Source organism: Protopterus annectens, chromosome 5.part0 (assembly GCF_019279795.1).
Source record: "Protopterus annectens isolate FY-2018-M chromosome 5.part0, PAN1.0, whole genome shotgun sequence".
Taxonomy (NCBI): domain Eukaryota; kingdom Metazoa; phylum Chordata; order Ceratodontiformes; family Protopteridae; genus Protopterus; species Protopterus annectens.
Genome location: NC_056735.1, coordinates 1,438,982,150 through 1,439,001,336, shown reverse-complemented (window position 1 = coordinate 1,439,001,336; position 19,187 = coordinate 1,438,982,150). Strand labels below are relative to the sequence as shown.

The 19,187-nt window shown below is 40.1% G+C and overlaps 1 protein-coding gene across 2 annotated transcripts in view; it reads right to left on the bottom strand.

Annotated features, from left to right (window-relative positions):
* The window catches only part of ITGBL1 (integrin subunit beta like 1), a 2,504,690-nt gene that overhangs the window by 1,396,233 nt on the left and 1,089,270 nt on the right, over positions 1–19,187 (bottom strand). For both annotated transcript variants that reach the window (XM_044071244.1, XR_006364791.1), the window contains exon 6: positions 13,095–13,235. In XM_044071244.1, the coding sequence (XP_043927179.1) occupies positions 13,095–13,235 (141 nt within the window). The remainder of the gene's footprint in view (positions 1–13,094; positions 13,236–19,187) is intronic.

Below are 19,187 nucleotides of genomic sequence, written 5' to 3'. Positions count from 1 at the left end.
TCTGCTGTTTAGGTAAATTTTACTCAGAGCCTCCGAGTATGTCTTAGTGTGTTTATGTGTTTGATTCAGTGGTGTGGTTGAGTTATGTGAGACTGGTATTGTGGTGTGTGTAGTTGCCTTCTCCTCCTGCCTGGTCTTGCCAGTCCTGAGTTGAGAGAGCTCAGCCTCCAGTCTGGCTAAATAGCTGCATCTCTCACAAGTGTTAGTATTACGTGGGAGGAGGAGAGGGTTGTCCGTGTACATGAGGCAATTGTAACATTGTCTCAGAATTCCCAGATTCACCAACTGGGCAGGAGTGGACGCCAGCATCTGACCCTTCGACATGCTAGAAAGAATTATGAGTTGGTATGAGACAGAAAAGTAGTGGGCTGCCATATTGGTAATCGAAGACGGAAGATGAAAATAACTGGCTACAAACAGAGCTCTATGATGAATAGTTCTAGCATTAAAGAGGGTGCAGAACCAACAGCGGGGTATGTCGTGATCTGGGCCTAAGCAAGTGACGCAGTAGGAATGGAAGTCTCTGTGTGGTATTTGCTTTCCACAGGCAAGACAATTATTGACTTTTTTGGAAATTGGTTAGTGCAAGAAAAAGGAAGGATCCCCAATGGGTACTTAGCTTTAGACATTTTCAGCTAAAATTCAAAATCTGGAAACAGCCAACCGGCACTATTGCGAATTGCTTCTACTACGGGCTCCACGGCAAGAAAGACTGAGATAATGGCATTGCCTGCTCTCCTTTATAGCTCGGACGACCTGACTTCACCCAGCAAGCGACAGCAGCCGACGGTACAAAATCTTGACTCTGGTATTTGGACCGACTGAGGGCTACCACAGCATGGACAACCCAATGGTTAGAACTGCAGCAGTGAAACATGAAGAACATCAACGGATGCCTTGTAATTTGCAAAAAGCAATCATTGGTGCTAAACAAACACTAATACCACTGGTGGTGTGCACAAACCAAAGATTAAAGAAAATAACTGAAATTGTAAACCACAAACAAAAAAATAAAATAAATGCCTGAAGTTTCTGTGAATGGGTACCATGGTGTTATGCATCTGTTAGCTTCAAGGTTACTAATAAAAAAGATTGCAGAGTAAGAATTTTGAACTCTGAAACCTTTGCATAGAAGAGAGAATAAACATGTCCAAATCAGGCCTCTAGGATCCCCTCCTGTTTGAGTACAAGAATTATTACTGAACAGAATCATTTTCCTTTTGATTTTATGGTACTGGTTCTACTCTCTCTGGGACACAGCATGATAGCAATGATGGGGGAGGAACAGACAGCCTTTGTTTTGAGGATGGGATGGAATTTCCACAACTGGGAAAGAGATTCCTATTAACACCAGTACCTGTTTTGAATGACTTTTAATATGCAAAAGTCTGTTGTAACCAGATGCCAAAGACACTGAAATTATGAAACTTTCTTTGAAATAATGACCGGACTTGCTTGGGTGGGAGGGGTAAAGGAAAGGAGATGGCATTACTTAGTAATTTTTTTTTTTACTTGAACCTGAGCCTGACGAGTTTCTATTTTTTTTCTTTGAACCACACTGGCACTGCTTCTTGAAAGGTTGCTTTCCTGACTTTGTCTCTGTTTGAATTGCTTTCTATAAAAGGGTCGTGGACTGAGGGTGGAAATTCCTGCTACATTTTATTATAGAACATTTTGTTTTATGCATTGAATGAGTTTCCCCCTTTCAAAAATCTTCTTTAGAACATCCAGAGAATCATCATCATCGACTCTCTTTTTTCCTATTTTTTACATAGGATCAGGGTGTCATGTCAGCCGTCACCATCTCTCTCTATTCAATGCCACTCTCCTGTCTTCTTCAACACTCATGCCTGATTATCACAGATCTTCTCTCACACAATTCATCCACCTCTTTGCTGGATGCCCTTATTTCCTCTTGCCTTCTTCCTATCTGTCCCAAATCATCTTCACCAGGCTTTCTGCTTTTTTGCACAAGTGCCCAAACCACCATAATCTGTTCTCTTTGACCTTTTCTGCAATTAGAGCTACTTTGACTTCTGCTTTTATGTCTTCATTGGTTTTTCTTTCCCACAGTGTGCATCCTACTACCCATCTCAGGCACGTCACCTCCATCACCTCTAGCTTCCTCAACTGCTCTGCCTTTACTGCCCATGTTTATGTATCATACAGTAGTACTGGTTGCACCACTGTTTTGTATACCTTACTTTTCAGCTTCCTTGGCATTCTTCTGTCATATACTATATCTGACACTCTGTGCCAGTTAGCTGCAGTCTCTCTGATTCTAACTTTTACCTCCTCATTCAGATTACCCTTGTCCTCAACCACCTTTCCCAGACACTTGAAGCTGTTAACCTGTTCCACTATTTCCCTTCTGTCTCAATTCTCAGCTTCTTCTGAACTCCACAACTTGCTGCCATTACAACTGTCTTTATCAGTACTCAGTTTCATCCCTTGTGCCTTCAGTTTTGCATTGCATTCCCTTATGCTTTGCCGAGGTTCTTGCTCAGAGTCTGCCTGCAATGCCATTGCCTACATAGAGCAACTTTGTTGATCTGTCCCCTCTGACCTATTTGCTAATGTAGTCCATCATCAGTATGAACAGCAGTAGGCTCACAGCCAGGGGTGTAGCTAGGATTTTCAAATTTGTACTGACAGCTCTCAAACTGCTACCCCCCTCCCCAGCCAAGCTACGGCCATTCTCGTAATTCACGGTTCGCTCTTTTAGTGTCGATGAAGAGGCATTCGCTGTAATGCCTCTTCAGTAATATAATATAAATTCACTCAAACTCGGTTCCTTGAATTGAAAATTAACCTGAAATGTCAGTTCTTTGAAAAATGCAGCATGGTAGTTGGGGTAGAGACTTTATGCTTTTGTTTTCTGTAACTAAGGTACAGGTTTTCAGCTTGAGTAAATTACTAACCACCTGCTACCACTAACTAGGATGTTTCATTCACACACACACCCCTACCTACCTCTTAGTGCAAGAAATATGGACAAAGCCTAAAATAAACAGGGACAGATATTAAATAATGTTCTCGTGAACTTAGAAAGTTGCTAGAATAACAGGATTTGTGCTAGTATGAATTTTTCTAAAGGACATGAAGTCTGAAGCTCAAATGTCTGTCATTATTTAGCAACTTCAGCCTTCAATGATTTTCTAGAAAATCACAAAATTTATGAGGAACAGACAAAAAATATGGGGCAAAAATATGGACATTCTGCAAAATGTGGACAGTTGAGAGGCATGCTACCTACCACACACACACACACACACACACACACACACACACACACACACACACACACACACACAACCTCTCAACCTCTCACAGCAACAAACTCATAAATAAAACTGAGGAAAAGGCCCAAAAATAAGGAAATTTTTTTTAAATATTGCTCTTATAAACTTAGAAAGATAATAGAATAGTAGTAGGTCTTGCATCAGTATGAATTTTCTGAAAGGTATGAAATCTAAAACTGAAATGTCTGCATTATTTTCTAACTTCAGTCTTTAACAATTTGCCACTAATTTGCCAGAAAACTGCAATTTTATGAAAAACGGACCAAAAATGTGATGCAAAAATATAAAATTGCCAGACAATACAGCTGGGAACCTGTCAAAGGAGGGACACCATTTTAATATGAGCACAGTTAACTTAGAGCAGCTGAAAAAATTAGAGAATCTACATGCATTTCTGAAATAAAAGTAATGTATAACTCTGATCATTACAGTTATTTATAAAAGTAAAGTAAACCCTCTATGTTTTCTTCCAAAATTGCTATTTTGTGGAGGGATCATTAGGGGAAGAGCAACATTTTGAGCCAAAATCAGGGACAGTTGAGGTTTGGCTATGCCTAATTCTATAAAGCAATTTATTTGCATGTACCTCTCAACCTGTTAATGCAATAAATCTGGACAAGGCCAAATATATTGAGGGAACATATAAACAGTACTAAAAATGCTCTTGTATAAACTGGGACAGTTGATAGAACAGGTCTTATTTTAGCATGCATTTTTCTGAAGGTTATAAAGTCTGAAACTAGTGTCATTATTTAGTGACTTCATTCCTAAATCATTTGCCAGAAAACCACAAATTGAGGAACAAACCAAAAATAAAAGCAAAAATCTATTCATTCTTTGAAAATCTGGACAGTTGGGAGGTATAGTTCAGCTGGGGCTGTTTAAGTTTGCCGCCCTTCCCCTCACAAAACCATGGTCGAATGGAGCCTCCCCTGCAGCCATTCCAATGATCCATTACTTTGCTATTTCACTCCATTTACCATAAACACTAATGTGCATACTGATTTACTTCTATGATGATTTGAACTTCATTTGAAAGTTTTATTTTGCATTTTACAGCACAAACACCAAGACATCTGCTAAACAAACTTGGCATTAAAACTTCTCTGCCCTTGAAACTCACATTCATTGAAACAACATTAAAACCCACATTCAAAGAAAGATACATTTTACCCATGGCAGATAAAAATTAATTCTGGGCTGCTTTTAAATCATAGGCCCTTGCATATGAAATATACATGTGCTCTTTGATACACCTTCCTATTGCTTTGAACATTTTTCCAGTAAACAATGAAACAAAACTGCCCAATTCAGAACATTTCCATCATAAAAGTCTAGTCAAACTTTTACAGTCCACCATTATCAGCAAATAATATGCACAATCTCTGAAGTAGTAAAAAAAGTCATCTAAATAATTCCACGTTAAATAAATATAACTAATGAAGAGGTTGCTGCTAGCAATCACCTTTATATTTCATGACTTCACCGAAAAATAAAGTGCCTGATGCCCCTGAGGAATAAATTGCCTAAATTACATTAATAAGCTAGTAATATTGCAATAGGAAATGGATGGCAAACTGATAACAGGCTCATAGTTAGTGTCTTAACTTTCAGTACAGCAGCATTCACCCCTTATGGGAGTAGAACCAACAACCTTCTGCATTAAAAGCAAGTACACAACATTTTGTGCTACTAGCAATGTGAGCTGACTTAGCATAATCAGCACTAAACTTCTCTTCCCCTGCAGCTCTCAGCTCCTTATAAAATCTACGCAGTACTCAACTACATCTCAACCGCAGCACAAGAAGTCTGGAAAAAGCCAAATTTATTGGGGTGGGTCAAAGGGCAAAAACAGGAACACATTAAACATTGCTTGTATAATCTTGAAAGCTGCTAGAATAAAATGCTGTGTTACCATCATACATTTTACTGCCAAGGTCACTGTGCAAAATAGTCAGAACAACATACCACTATGCCAAATCACCTGCTTTGTGAAAGAGAGGAAGACTGAAACTTAAATGGCTATCATTTAATGAATTCAGTTCTCACCATAGCTGTCAACCTCTTAGCACAAAACACCTGGACAAACCCAGTAATGAGGGAATACAGCCCTCAAACATATTCAGTGAATTCAGTTCTTGCCATAGCTGTCAACCTTAGCACAAAAACCTGGACAAAGCCAATAACAGGGTATTACAGTCCCAAAAATAAGGACAAATTTCAAATAGTCATAAACTTAAAAAATTGCTATAAAAAGGTTGTGTTAGTATATATTTATTGCTAGAATAAAAAGTTGTTTTACTATGTCACAAACACAGGGATAAGATGCAGACTCCACACAGAAGGCACCCCAGCCAAGAATCAAACCTGAAAACCTATAGCTGTGAGGCAACAATACTGCCACTGCACCATCAAATATATAAGGAAGTAAACATTCGAAACCTGAAGTCTGAAATTTAAATGCCTGTCAATTTGTTAATCAGGACAGTCTGACTTGGAACAAAAAAAAACAATTCTCAGCAGAGGCCCAGGAAAAAATAATGCTGACATGTCTTTGTAACATGGGGAGGACACAAAAGCAAACCCACACAAACACAGGGAGAAGATACAGACCCCCCACACACACAAAGAAGGCACCCCAGCCAAGAACCAAACCCAAGAACCTACAGCTGTGAGGCATCAATGCTACGTTGCTACCACTGCACCATCAAATTTCAAGCATTGCAGTATTTAAAAACCACAGATACCATACAGATATTGATCAGATCAAATATGAGGCAAAAATCTGCAATTTTTTTACAAATGGTGGTGGGTAGGGAATTCAGGTCTTTAACACCTGCATACAAGGTACAGGGTTCAAGCCTGAGGTATTCCCTACCACACCACCATGAGTAATCAGGGCATTTTCTCGTACATCCAACATAACTTGAAGTGAGACCAACGCTTAAATCCTCCCGCTTGTACATCCAACATAAATTGAATCCTCCTGCTCGTACATCCAACATAAATTGAATCCTCCTGCTCGTACATCCAACATAACTTGAAGTGAGACCAACGCTTAAATCCTCCCGCTCGTACGAACTGGCCGGAAATACATGCGCGGTGAGCTCTGACTGGCTGCCCTGCTGAAGCTGACGTCATCGTGCAGTAAAGCGCGAAAAGGCAAAACTTTGAAATGCTACCCCCTTCTAACATACGTTGTACTGAAATCAGTACAGTGCGTATGCCTCCCGACGTCCCTGCCGACTGGAGAAGTGGAGAGGGAGGTTTTTCGGCAACCAGTACCAAAGCAGTGTCCCGGGTCCGACAAGAACAGACTGTCGGCTCTGAAGACAGTGGACTTTTCAACCTTTTCTCTTTTTTTGTCCTGGATTCTGAGGAAGATTTGGACGATTTGCTGGCCCCATCCTGGTCAGACAATGCCTCTGTAAGAGGGTGTTTAATAATACCCCTGTCAACTAACTTCCTCTTCCTTTCTGCAAGCACTCGAGTGGAAAAAGAGTGTCAGATACTACATAACTCCTGCAGGTGCACCTCACCCAAACAGTACACACACTGCACATGGGCATCCGTAACGGACATCTTTTGTCTGCAGTCTGGGCACTTCTTGAACCCAGACTTAGGATGCTTTTCCCTTTCTTCAGACATAGCAAATAACTTCCTGAAAAAAAAAATCGCAATATCAAAAAACAACACTATTTAACTATATAAAAATAGTTTAACTCAGAAATGAGTAATCTAATAATAATATTCAAATACCGAAAAGGGGCAACTCTAATATATCTAAAGGCTATATACAATCCACTACAAACAGCAATGCAAAAAGACAGCACAAAAGCCAAAACAGGCAACTAGTAACAAGAGTAATACAAATTTCAAAAACCCCAAAAAGGGCAACTCTAATCTAACAAGCTGTACAATAAGGCAGGTAAGAAAAGGCCCAAGGCCAACAGGCTGAAGGCAAGCCACTAGAGATTTACTGGGAAAAGGGGAAAAACAGAAAAATCTGCTAAACTAGGTAATACTATGTAAATATAATAGTAGAAAGATATAAAAATGCAATTGAAAACTTGCTGAAAGTTGGAAATTCCCACAATAGTCTTGAGCAATGCTGGAAACCAAGAGATCCGTGCCATGGCAAACTAGATCTGAGGTAATTCCAGCAGTGCAGTGTGGGATAAGGGGCTAGGTCTCGAGCTACTGGAAAACTTTGAGCTTGCTAGTTGGCCGTGTTGGAGCCGAGGATCAGCTCCGAACCCATCAGCGAAGAATGAACGGTGAGATTGAACAACTTCACATTTGCTAATTAACTGTAGCCTCCAAACAGGCTTCATACCTCATAAATGGAGAACAACAACAGTCATCCATCTGCACAAAGGTGGACCATCTACAGACCCTAGAAAGTACAGACCCATATGTCTCACTAGTCTTATATGTAAAGCTATAGAAAGAATGGTACTTGTGTATTACTGCCGCCATGCTTTCTCGCCAGGCCGTTGTGTGTTTTTGCAACCATGCATTCTTGCCAGCATGTTATTTGTATTTTTCACAAAGTACTCATTTTTTGCACTTGATTTAACTGCATTAAGTAGTATTGTCTGAGATATATACTCACTACGACAATATTTAACTGAGATTGGAGTCATTGGATCAGTGTGTGTGTGTGTGGGGGGGGGGGGGGCAACATTTTGTAAAACTCAGATGTCCTATTACCCAAACGCAGTGCCACAAAAACAGTGAACCGGTGAAATGGCCAATATACAAACATGAAAAATAAAGTAAAACAAGCACATGGGAACCAGACGATGTGTATGGTACCCATCAAAATAATGAATTTTTGCACAACAATTTTAATATTCCTGCTGCGTATTTGAAAAGCATACCATATGGGAAAAAAACATTTCAGATATAGTAATGAAATTAGAACTTGATGTTCAAATATTTTTAGAAGGCAACCAAATAAAAAAAAAAACATTTCTGCCACAGAAGCTGTAACGTCAAAGAAATCAAACTGAGTGCTAGGATAGGTTATGACACAATACAAAGCGTGGTTGTGATAATACATAAGTACTGAAAGAATTATCATGAAAATGATCAATACTGATATAGTAGACCTCCAGACACTGGAGCCAACCCAGTCTGGTTTGTCAAGGGCAGGTCATGCCTACTCAACCTGGTGGACTTCTTGGTCACCAATACAACTGATGAGGGTAAAATAGTTCACACTGCCTATCTTGACCTGGCCACGGCATTTGACACAATACCCCACTTAGACATTGCTAACAAACTCAAGAGATTACGTACAAACCCATATGTCACCCAGTTTATAGTCAACCAGCTCACAGACAGGACCCAGGAAGTTAGAATTGGGGAGTCCACCTCTACAAAGAGGCCAGTCATAAGTGGAGCCCCTCGGGGATCAGTCCATGGACTGCTCCTTTTTACCATTTACTTCTCTGAAGTCAAGGTCAATGCCAGTCATCTCTGGCTGACTAAATTTGCAGATGATTGCAAATTAGGAGCTGTCATTAAATCTCACACTGACACAAATTTTCTCCAGTAAGGGCTGACACAGATAAACAACTGGTGTTAGAGCCATGGCCTAAAACTAAATGTCAAGAAATGCATAACAGTATCCTTCGGGAAGTCATCCAACGTTGGTAACAATCATATTGACAACACACCCCTTAGAGTTGATCCAGTAGTCAGGGACTTAGGGACACACATAGACAGTAATCTAGCCTTTGACCATCACATGTCTACAGTAGTGAGGAAATCATTCCACGTTGTGCAACTTATAAACAAAGGTATGGCATCTAGGTCCAAGGAAGTCATTGTTCCACTGTATGCTGCATTCATCAGACCTATCACTGAGTACAATGCCCCCTATGGTATGTCCCTAACCAGGCATGTCCAACAACTGGAACATCCACAGAGGTCCTTCACTAAAAAAATGCAGGGCATAAGTAAAATGTCCTATACAAACTACCTCAAGGCCCTATTCCTGTATTTTCTCTGCTACAGGCTTTTGAAGGGAGATCTATGCCTGACATACAGGGCATTGTCAAAACCCACTCAGATGTACCTCCTACATACCTGCAGAACAAACAGCACCAGAATTATCCATTCTAAAGACTTAAACCTTGCCTGTGACATAAACAGGACCTGCTATAATCTTACTATCAATGTTAATGTTTCAGAAGAAAATCTTTCGGTTTGACGCATTCAAGATTGACTTAGCTAGTTGGTTTCCTTTTATGTGTTTAACTTACTGCTCCAACCCCCATCCTCAACATTAGATCATACCAAGTTCTATGTTCACTGTCAAAGACCGATACTAGTAGACAGTGTCTAAAATGTACAGCTGTATATTTTAATCAAAGGAGCTCAACAGATTTTGATTACATCCCTTTGGGATTTTGCACTGCTTTTAAAGTATTAACAGCTTTTATCATACGGATACCAATATCAGTTATAATGTTAAAACATCACAAACACAAACAGTATTAACTTTTAAACTATTTGATTTCTTTGAAATAATGAGATTAAATTACAAGTTCACAGAATTTTACTGTAGCTACACAGCACATTCATTTGTTAGTCGTGATTCAATAGAACATAGCAAGGCAGTCCCAAGTTCCAGTGATAAAATACTCTTCTTTTAGTCACAAAATTTAGAAGGACACAAGAGACTGCAGTACTTTACCTTATCAATAGCCAAGTTATCATAACACCATGGTCTCTCTGCTGTCTTTATTTATGCCCATCTGCATTATATTTTTATTTTATTTCATTTGATTGTACTTTTTAAACAGAGGGAATATACTCTTTGTCAGACTGCCTGATCATGGGAACATGCTGTTCTTCATCTGTAGGTCCTTTACGGCAGATTCAAAATCCCAGTCAGCTTCCTCATTATCCACTCCTACTACAATCAAGGCTTCTCCTGGAGCTTCAATTGGCCAGCCTGGCAAGTACATTTTAATCTTGGCAGGGTACAAAAGTTTAAACCCACGACCCTTCAACTTGCAACAGGTTTGGACCAGGAAAAATGCTGTCGATCTCCTACAAGCTATGGAGAAGTCCTGATCGACTTACTCACATGGTAACTCCAGGTAATTACATTTCCAAGCTTCCATATATGGGATAGCACTTGCTCCCTTAAAGAGGAGGAGGAAAATACACTAAAACTTGCCTTGGAGCCCTTGTATTCTGTCTCTGGGATACCCATACAGTTAGATGCACTCTCTTAATCTGGATTTCAGCTTCAGCTATCTGAGATCAAGTTTTTATCCACTTCTTCATAAATGCAGTGCAGTCCTTCTCTTCCAATCCTTCTGAAATACCAAAAAATCTTAAATTCTTTCTTCTGGACTGATCTTCACAGTCCATTGCTTTGCATCCTGGAGTTCCATGATTGGTTCAGTGACAGCCAAATCAGCCTTCAGAGTCAAACAGTGAAGAATGCTACAATGCTCATTTCCAGCTTCTGTTACTTCTTTCATATATGTGAATCATTGTCTGTCATGTATGCATCTAACTTTTTTCATTTGGTAACGTGCTGTTCAGTGCCTTCCTCCATGGTTGCAGATGGATGGCTTTTCATCTCCGGACACCTTGTGTCACTATTCTTAGTGCTTTCTTCATCTTAGGGGAATTAGATTTTTTTAATACTTTTAATGTGACTTTTATGAATGTCAGAGCAAGAGTACAGTGTTAAAAATTGAATGTAAAAGCCAACTGTCAATATCCACATTTGTAATAAAGCAATTTTATTACCGTTTTCTTCGGCAATGCTAACAGAGCAAGGTTTTCCAGCTTCTTGGCTAACTCATGCCATAGGCGAAACCTCATCCCACCCTCTTTTTGAGCAATTACTGGACAGAAACGCTAGTTAAATCTCTGCAGAAGATACAGCACTTGGAGACTGAGATTTGATTTCTTCTTGATACAGTGAAAGCCCAGAAGAGTTCAGTTTGAAAGGAAAGCAAATGATACTACTTGTTTTTATTTAAATATTGCAACAGCAGTTCATAAATGGGATAGCAGTTCATCTGGTTATTACAGCAGTACTGCTGCAGATAACACAATTTTCACTATAGGCTATGTCAAACTACCTATAACCCTGTCGTTAATCATGATTTACTAAATTCCATCCAAACAAGGGGACTGCATTTTAGACGGTGAATACAGCAAATGTCCAACTCCAGTGCAAAGACTACTTTTTCAAAGTCCAAGTTGCTAGGTCATACAGCAATGAAAATCTTTGAGGTATCACTATCTGAACTACAAATAAGGGCTGTTTATTGCTGTCCAAGAAATTACTGCATGTCTGAATATATCTGGAAAAGGCTGTTTGCTTTTTTTTTCCCCCACTTTTTTTGGCTGGAAGAAGGATCAGTCAGGTGACCAGAAGTCTGCTCCACGGTCAAGCCAAAAATGGTGCTTCTTTCCCAAAGAAGACAAGCAGCAATTGCAGGTAAACACTACTAGTCCTATACTTTTTTGAAAGAAAACCACAGTTAAATGTACTTTAAAAAACTATGCCAGACAAACTATGCCAGCCTCACAAAAATAAAATAAACACAATTTCGCCACAGAAAAAAAATGTTTTCATTTAGTTTACACTACTTTTAAATTGTCATAGAAATTAGTGTTTCATTTAAAAGTACATTCCATTCTTAAGACAGTCCATTAAAACACAACCCCAGCATTACATAAAGCTTCATGAAGTTTTTTTCCTCAAAAGGAACTTTGAAGTCCAGCAAATTAAAGCACATGCTGACTCTTGATCTTCAAAAGCCTGAGAGGAGCAAACTCTTCAGTGGCAGTAAAGCTCTGAAGAGCTTCACCCCCAAACTTGTATTTTTGCCAGCTCAGTTTGAGCTGCCTGACAATTTGGAATGGTGGAAGGTGCCCTGAAGCTTTGGAACCTGTCTGACTTTTATATCCTTCTCAGCATATAACCCATATAGCTAAGTCTACTGCAGCAGTGATCAATATGAAGAACATAACAATTTTCCCTTAGAAAAATAAAATGTTGGAAGGTTTTCACCAACAGAGGACTTCTCTGCACAGCCTTGAAGGATCATTAACCAACCATCAGTTCCACAAAGCCTGCAGAAGGAGTGCACTTCAGCGGCAAGAAAGCTTTGAAGCTTCTGGTACACAAACTTGCTTTTATGTCTAGCTCTGCTCCAGCCTCTGGCAGTTAGGGTGTGTGGGAAGTGCCTTTAAGTTTGAAAGCAGGCTGACTGTTATATCCTTGGCAAGATATAACCCTAATAGCTTAGGCTACTGCAATAGTGGTCTAAAGTTGCACATCAAGAAATACAGGAACATTGGTGAATACCTTTTTAATAAAATCAAATTTCTTTTTGTTACTTTATCAGCTCGCATTTTAGATGTAGCATACATACAAAGATAGGGATAGTAAAAATTACATCCTCTTCCAGCCCCATCGAAAAACATGTCTTCTGCTCTACATCCATCAAATAGTACCAGAAAGGATTGCACCTCTCAAGAGATGCAAGAATCTGTTAAGAATGTTCAGTGGAAGAAAAAAACTGTGCTGTCACTTGTCACTTAAACTGCAGACATCTTTCTTTTTGTAAGAGAGATGTGCCCCTGTACATACAGCATCATTATTAACAACGGCATCTGATAAAGCTGATAATGAAGTCTGAAAGAGGAAAGACAGTTACTATGAAATGTCCTAGTAAATTCAAACCTTCACAAAGAACTCAATTAACGCTTTTCAACAAAGTAGTAGGCTTTAAGAACAGAGCTTACCTGAGCAATAATTATCAGCATATCTGTCATACACGGGCAGGCAGCTCCTTTCATCACACTCACAAGTGTCCCCATGAATGTCTCCCCACTCACCAGTAGGGTCTACATCATAGCATGTACATTCTCCACAAACACAAGTCCCTACAGAAAAGGAGAAAAAAAGAAAACATACAAACTTTTTCTTAAGTGAAATTTTAGTAATAAGCAGGACTATCGATTCTCTTTAATATAAATGTCAAACACAAGTTTCTTTGGAAAATTCATGAACAAACACAATACTTTAAAACAAAGCACCTGAAATTACTACAAACAGGCTATAATTATCTTTTGTGCAGTTTAATCAAAGTATCCAGTTCTAGAAAAATAACTGTAATGAACTGGAGCTGCTCATTTGGAGTACCTATGCCACATATTTACTATATTGGGTTGAATACAATGCATAGCTGTATTTACCTAAGAATACCTGCTTAGACATCAGTTTTACAGTAGTTGTGACTACAGTGACCAGGCCAGTAACATTGTGAGAATTCACAAATACTTACTCTAGCTACACATTTCTCCAACCGCAAATCAAAACCATGTATTACAAGGAAAAAATATGCTAATGAATATAGTAACTTTTCTACAGCACCTGTGTTTCAAAACATTTTCTCAGTCCCACGACGGAATCCAAGGATCAAAACTGCTAATGATTAATATTCATACCCCAAAAGGCATAATTTTTATCCACATGAGCTCTCCATCTACCATGATATTTCAATGGCAATCTTAAGGATTTATGAGACTGAAAGGCAGGCAGCTACACAGCTAAGCTACTGTTAATCAAAATAAACCTGAATACACTATGGTGTTCAATTTAAATATTCTCTACATTGCAAATAACAATCCAGTTCTCAGTCATTCTCTTAATACCCTGGATATGTTAAAGTGAATAATTTGTTTTTCTGACAGGTCGTAGAAAGTGAAACTGGAAAGACAGATGAAAAGGCTTTCATTAACAATAAACTGACATAATAATCCTCTAGCTTTAATGACTCCAACGCACAGCTTTGAAAATCTGAAGCTACCCTAAGAAATCATTGGCAACCCTAGCAGGTTATGTAGGAAATGGTTCTGAAAAACAAAATGATTCTACTTGGCATTCTGCTCTGAAAGTCTTATTTGTAATGAAATGCATAGTTGTGTCCTGCAACTTAACAAATGTGCACTTTTTACAAAAATGCATGCTGCACAAACAGATGAAGATCCACATCTTAGAATCATTTAAAGCTATGCTGAATGATTAAACATCTATGAAACAATACACAAATCACACACACATATATGCACACACACATACTATGGCAATATTGAAATGAAAATTAAAGCTGTACAACAGTGATTAATGCATTCTACAAATGTAAATGGTATCAATAGTCTAAGGAATAATTGAAAAAATACAAATAACAGCTATACCGTCTCCTTCAAAACCTCACAGGGAATATAATCCCCATTTCAAAAGCAAAAAAGAAGGAAAGTACAGTTGTGTACCTACCATAAATGTAGATGTTCGAGTGTCTTCACTGCTGCAGTCATTACACTTGGGTTATCCTGCCGTCAGGTGGTCCCGCAGTCGGCCAGAGTTCCAAAGTCTTGGTCTGGCGTCAGTTGCTGTCGCCTCCTCCCTGACGTCAGTGCATCAGGGTTATATAAGAAGCAGCCCAGACCATTTTCTTCAGTTTTTCTTGCCCCAGATGTCAGATGCCCCCAAAAAGATAGGCAATACATATTGCTTACAAAATATACAATACGGTAAAAAAAAAACCTTCAGTAACCAGCAAATACACCAGATAGGTAGTATAGTGTAGAAAGGTATAGATAAGACCCAGCTAAGAAAGAGGGGATGGCGGGTGGGTAACCAGGACTGCAGCAGTGAAGACACACTAACATCTACATTTATGGTAGGTACACAACTGTACTATGTTCATCATGTTTCACTGCTGCAGTCATTACACTTGGGTTGAATCCCAAAGCTGAGTCAGGGTGGCTGGTTCTATAGAGGATTTGGTGTGGCTATGAGGCCCTGCAGCACTGCAGTGGCAAAGCCAGCTCTGGATCTAGAATAAAGAGGCAAGTGGTAATGCTTAGTAAAGGTGTGCACTGAACTCCAAGTTGCAGCTTCCAAAATGTCTTTGGTAGGTACTCCCCTAAGGTAGGCAGTAGAAGTGGCTGTTGCCCTGGTGGAATGTGGTCTAATATTAGATGGTACAGGTTTTCCATGCTGTGTGTAGCAGAACCGGATACAGTGTCCTATCCACTTTGAAATGGTCTGCTTTGAAATAGCCTTTCCCTGTGATCCTGCAGCATATGATACAAACAATTGCTCAGTCTTTCTGAAAGCTTTTGTTTTGTCCAAGTAGAAGCATAATTGCCTGTGTATGTCGAAGGAGTGTAGAAGTCTCTCCCCTTTATTCTGTGAATTTGGATAAAAAGCTGGCAAGTGAATAGTTTGGTTAACAGCCACACTGGATACCATCTTAGGCATAAGAGAAGGGTTTGTTCTTAAAGAAACCCTGTTGTGGTGAAAAATAATGAAAGGCTCCACTGCCATTAATGCTTGTAGTTCTGAGACTCTTCATGCTGAGGTTATTGCCAGGAGCAGAGCAGTTTTCCATGATATGTATTTTAATTCTGCTGAATTGGCTGGCTCAGAAGGAGGTAAAGTGAGCTTTTCCAATACAAAATTGAGGTCCCAAGTAGGTGTTGGTGCTCTCCACAGTGGTCTTATGTTTTTAGCTCCTCTGAGGTACTGCTTTAGCAATGGATGAGAGAAAATATGAGGATCTGTGTTGTAATGCACCGAGATGGCAGAGGCGTGGATCTTAATGGATGAGAAGGATAGTCCTTTGTCCAGCATCTCAGTCAAATATTGCAGTATCTGAGGAATGTTAGGGACAAGAGGGTCAAGGCTTTGTGCCTGGTTCCAGGCACAGAATCTCTTCCACTTTTCTGAATAAGATTTCTTGGTGCTAGGCCTCCTGGCCTCCAAAATGACATCCATTTAGAGAGAGGTGTTGTCTGTTTGGCTAACGAATATGCCATGCTGCCAGGTTTAAGGTTTTGAGCTGGCTGTGCAGGATCTGATTGTTGTGTTGAGTCAGTAAGTGTGGAATTTGAGGCAAAATCCAAGGTGGGCATTGAGCTAAGTTCTTTAAGATTGGGTACCAATGCTGGTGTGGCCAGTCTGGAGCAATCAGAATCATCTGTGGTTTCTCTTGTCTGGCTTTTAGGAGTACCTTTGAAAGTAGAGGCAGAGGTGGGGAGGCATAAACGTTTAGGCTTTTCCAGCTGAATGAAAGAGCATCCACTTTCCATGCTTGTGTGTGATAAGTCCTTGTGCAGAATTTTTGTAGTTGGCAATTCAGTGGGGAGGCAAAAAGATCTATGTCCGGGCACCCCCATTTTTGCATTATCATGCTGAAGACATGTGGATTTAATTTCCACTCGTGAGGATCCATGATGTTTCTGCTTAAGTAGTCTGCCAGAGTATTTTTCTTTCCTGGCAGGAATTGTTTTTGCAGATGAACTTGATAAATTAGAGCTGCGTTCCACAAGGTCATGGCTTGTCTGCACAGGGGTTAAGAATGAGTGCCCCCTTGCTTGTTTATGTACCACATTACTGTGGTGTTGTCTGTCCTCAATAATAATTGTCCTGGATGCAGAAGGTCCCTGAAAGCTGTAAGGGCATTTTGTACAGCCAACATCTCTTTTTGATTGATGTGAAGATGCATTTGGTCTGTGGTCCATTTGCCCTGAATACATTTTCCTGCCATGTGTGCTCCCCAGGCATAATCCGAAGCATCAGTTAAAGTCTGCCTGGCTGTGGGAAGAGTGAAAGGCTGACCCTTGTTGAGGTGACAAGCCTGTGGCCACCATCGAAACTCCTGTTGTAGGCAGGGAATTAGTGGTATTACTGTTTCTAAGCTGTGAGTGTTGAGTCCAAACACTTTTTAGATACCATTGTAATTTCCTCATATGCAGCCTGGCATATGGAATTAGTAGTATGCAGGATGCCATGAATCCCAAGGCTTGCAGAATTTTTCTTGCAGGGATTTGGGACTTTGTTGCCATCAATTGAAAATACTGAGTCAGTTGTCCTTGTTTGTCTGGCATGAGATAAGACATCTGTGCCGTTGTATTTAAGGTGGCACCCAGGAATATTATCTCTTGAGAGGGCACTAGTTTTGACTTCTTTTCGTTTACTGTGTACCCTAGGCAAATTAGCAACCTTTTTACAAACGCCAGATGCTTTAGAAGAATGTCCTTGCTCTCTGCTTGAATCAGGCAGTCGTCCAGGTATGGATATATTTGAATTCCTTTTTGTCTGCAAAATGCAATTACTGGTGCCAGGCACTTTGTGAAGACCCTGGGTGCAGTAGATAAGCCAAAGGGCAGTGCAGAGAATTGGTAATGCAGTGAACCCAGCTATGAATCTGAGGTATCTTCTGCAATTTTGTCTGATAGGGACATGCAGGTATGCCTCTTTGAGGTCCAAAGTAACAAGCCAAGCTTTCTTGCCCAACATGGGAAGAAGCTGGTGTAGTGTCAACATTTTGAATTTTGGAACATCCAGGTAAGTATTTAGAGTAGAAAGGTCTAGTATGGGTCTCCAGGCTTTGTCCTTTCTGGGGACCAGGAAGAGTCTTGAGTAAAAACCTTGTCCTTGTTCCTGCTGTGGCACTGTTTGAATAGCTCTCATGTCCATGAGGGCTGTAATCTGTTTTTGTGCCTCTGCCCATTGATTTTGTGGCAGGTCTGGCATTCCTTTTAGCCTTGGTAAAGTGTGAAAGTGGAACCTGTAACCTTGAGACACAATATTTAGAACCCATTTGTCTTGGGTGATTGCTTGCCAGTTTTGTGAAAAAAGTGCTAGTTTTCCCCCTAAGGGGGCTGACAATTTAGTGAAGAGCTTGGCATTGGAAGGGGGAAGTCATTGGGACTGTTTCCTGTAAGGATGTGACTTGTCTTCCCCTCCTTTTGGGGTTGAAGCACCCCACTGTCATGGTCTGTAAGAGCCTTGGGGCTGAGATCTGCCTCTTGGGCGTCTGTATCTGCCTCTTTGTGGCCTGTCTGACACTGGAAAGGACCAATTTTTTGTAGGCCAATTTCTGCTAAATTGAGGTGGCTGTACCTGTAAGAAATCCTTCACTGTTTGCATAGACTTTGCCTTATCCTCCATTTTCTTTAATACGTCTTCTGCCTTAACACCAAATAAAATATCCTGCTGTAAAGGAGCATCCAGTAATTTTGCCTTAACATGATCTGGTAAACTTTGTTCTTTTAACCAAGCATGCCTTCGAATCACAGATCCTGTAACTGCTGCTCTACAAGAAGCCTCTAATGAATCAAAACAACATTGCAAAGTATGCTTTCCCACTTGTTCAGATGCATGCAATAAATCCTGCATTTCCTTATAGTCAGGTTGTTCTGCACTTGTACTCATTTTCTGTTTCAATTGAGACAGTAAATATTGCTGATATTTAAGCATGTGAAACTGTCAATTTAAAGCCCTCACTGCTAAAGTTGCAGAGATGTAAACTTTCTTCCCCCATCTGTCTAATGCTCTAGAATCCCAGTCAGAGGGAACTGGATTTTTAGCCGTGGAAGCCTTTACCCCTTTGGGACCCTGGGAGATAGTTTCTGGGTCAGCAGCAGGGTTTTTATAAAGAAATTTGTGAGAGTCAGGGACTCTGTAGTACCTGTCTGGCTTGACTGGAGCTGGGGGTAAAGAATCAGGATTTAAACTGGATTCAGCGAACACATCATCCACAATATCCAACACTGGCGGAATAGCAAGGGGCCTGTGCTGAAGCAATAAAAGAAAGTCTCTGAGCCTTTTCTTGGATTCTGAGTAATTCTGGCCCTCCCAATGGAAATGCTCCCTCATGGTATGTAAACTTTCCCCAAAAGAATAATCCTCAGGAGGAGAGGCTGAAGGAATTGATTCTTCAGCATCTGAGTCCTCATAGGGGGGTAAAGAGTATCCCTAGTCTGAAGAGGAATCAGAAAATATAGAAACCTGGTCAGAGGAATCATAGTCTGTATCCTGCCTAG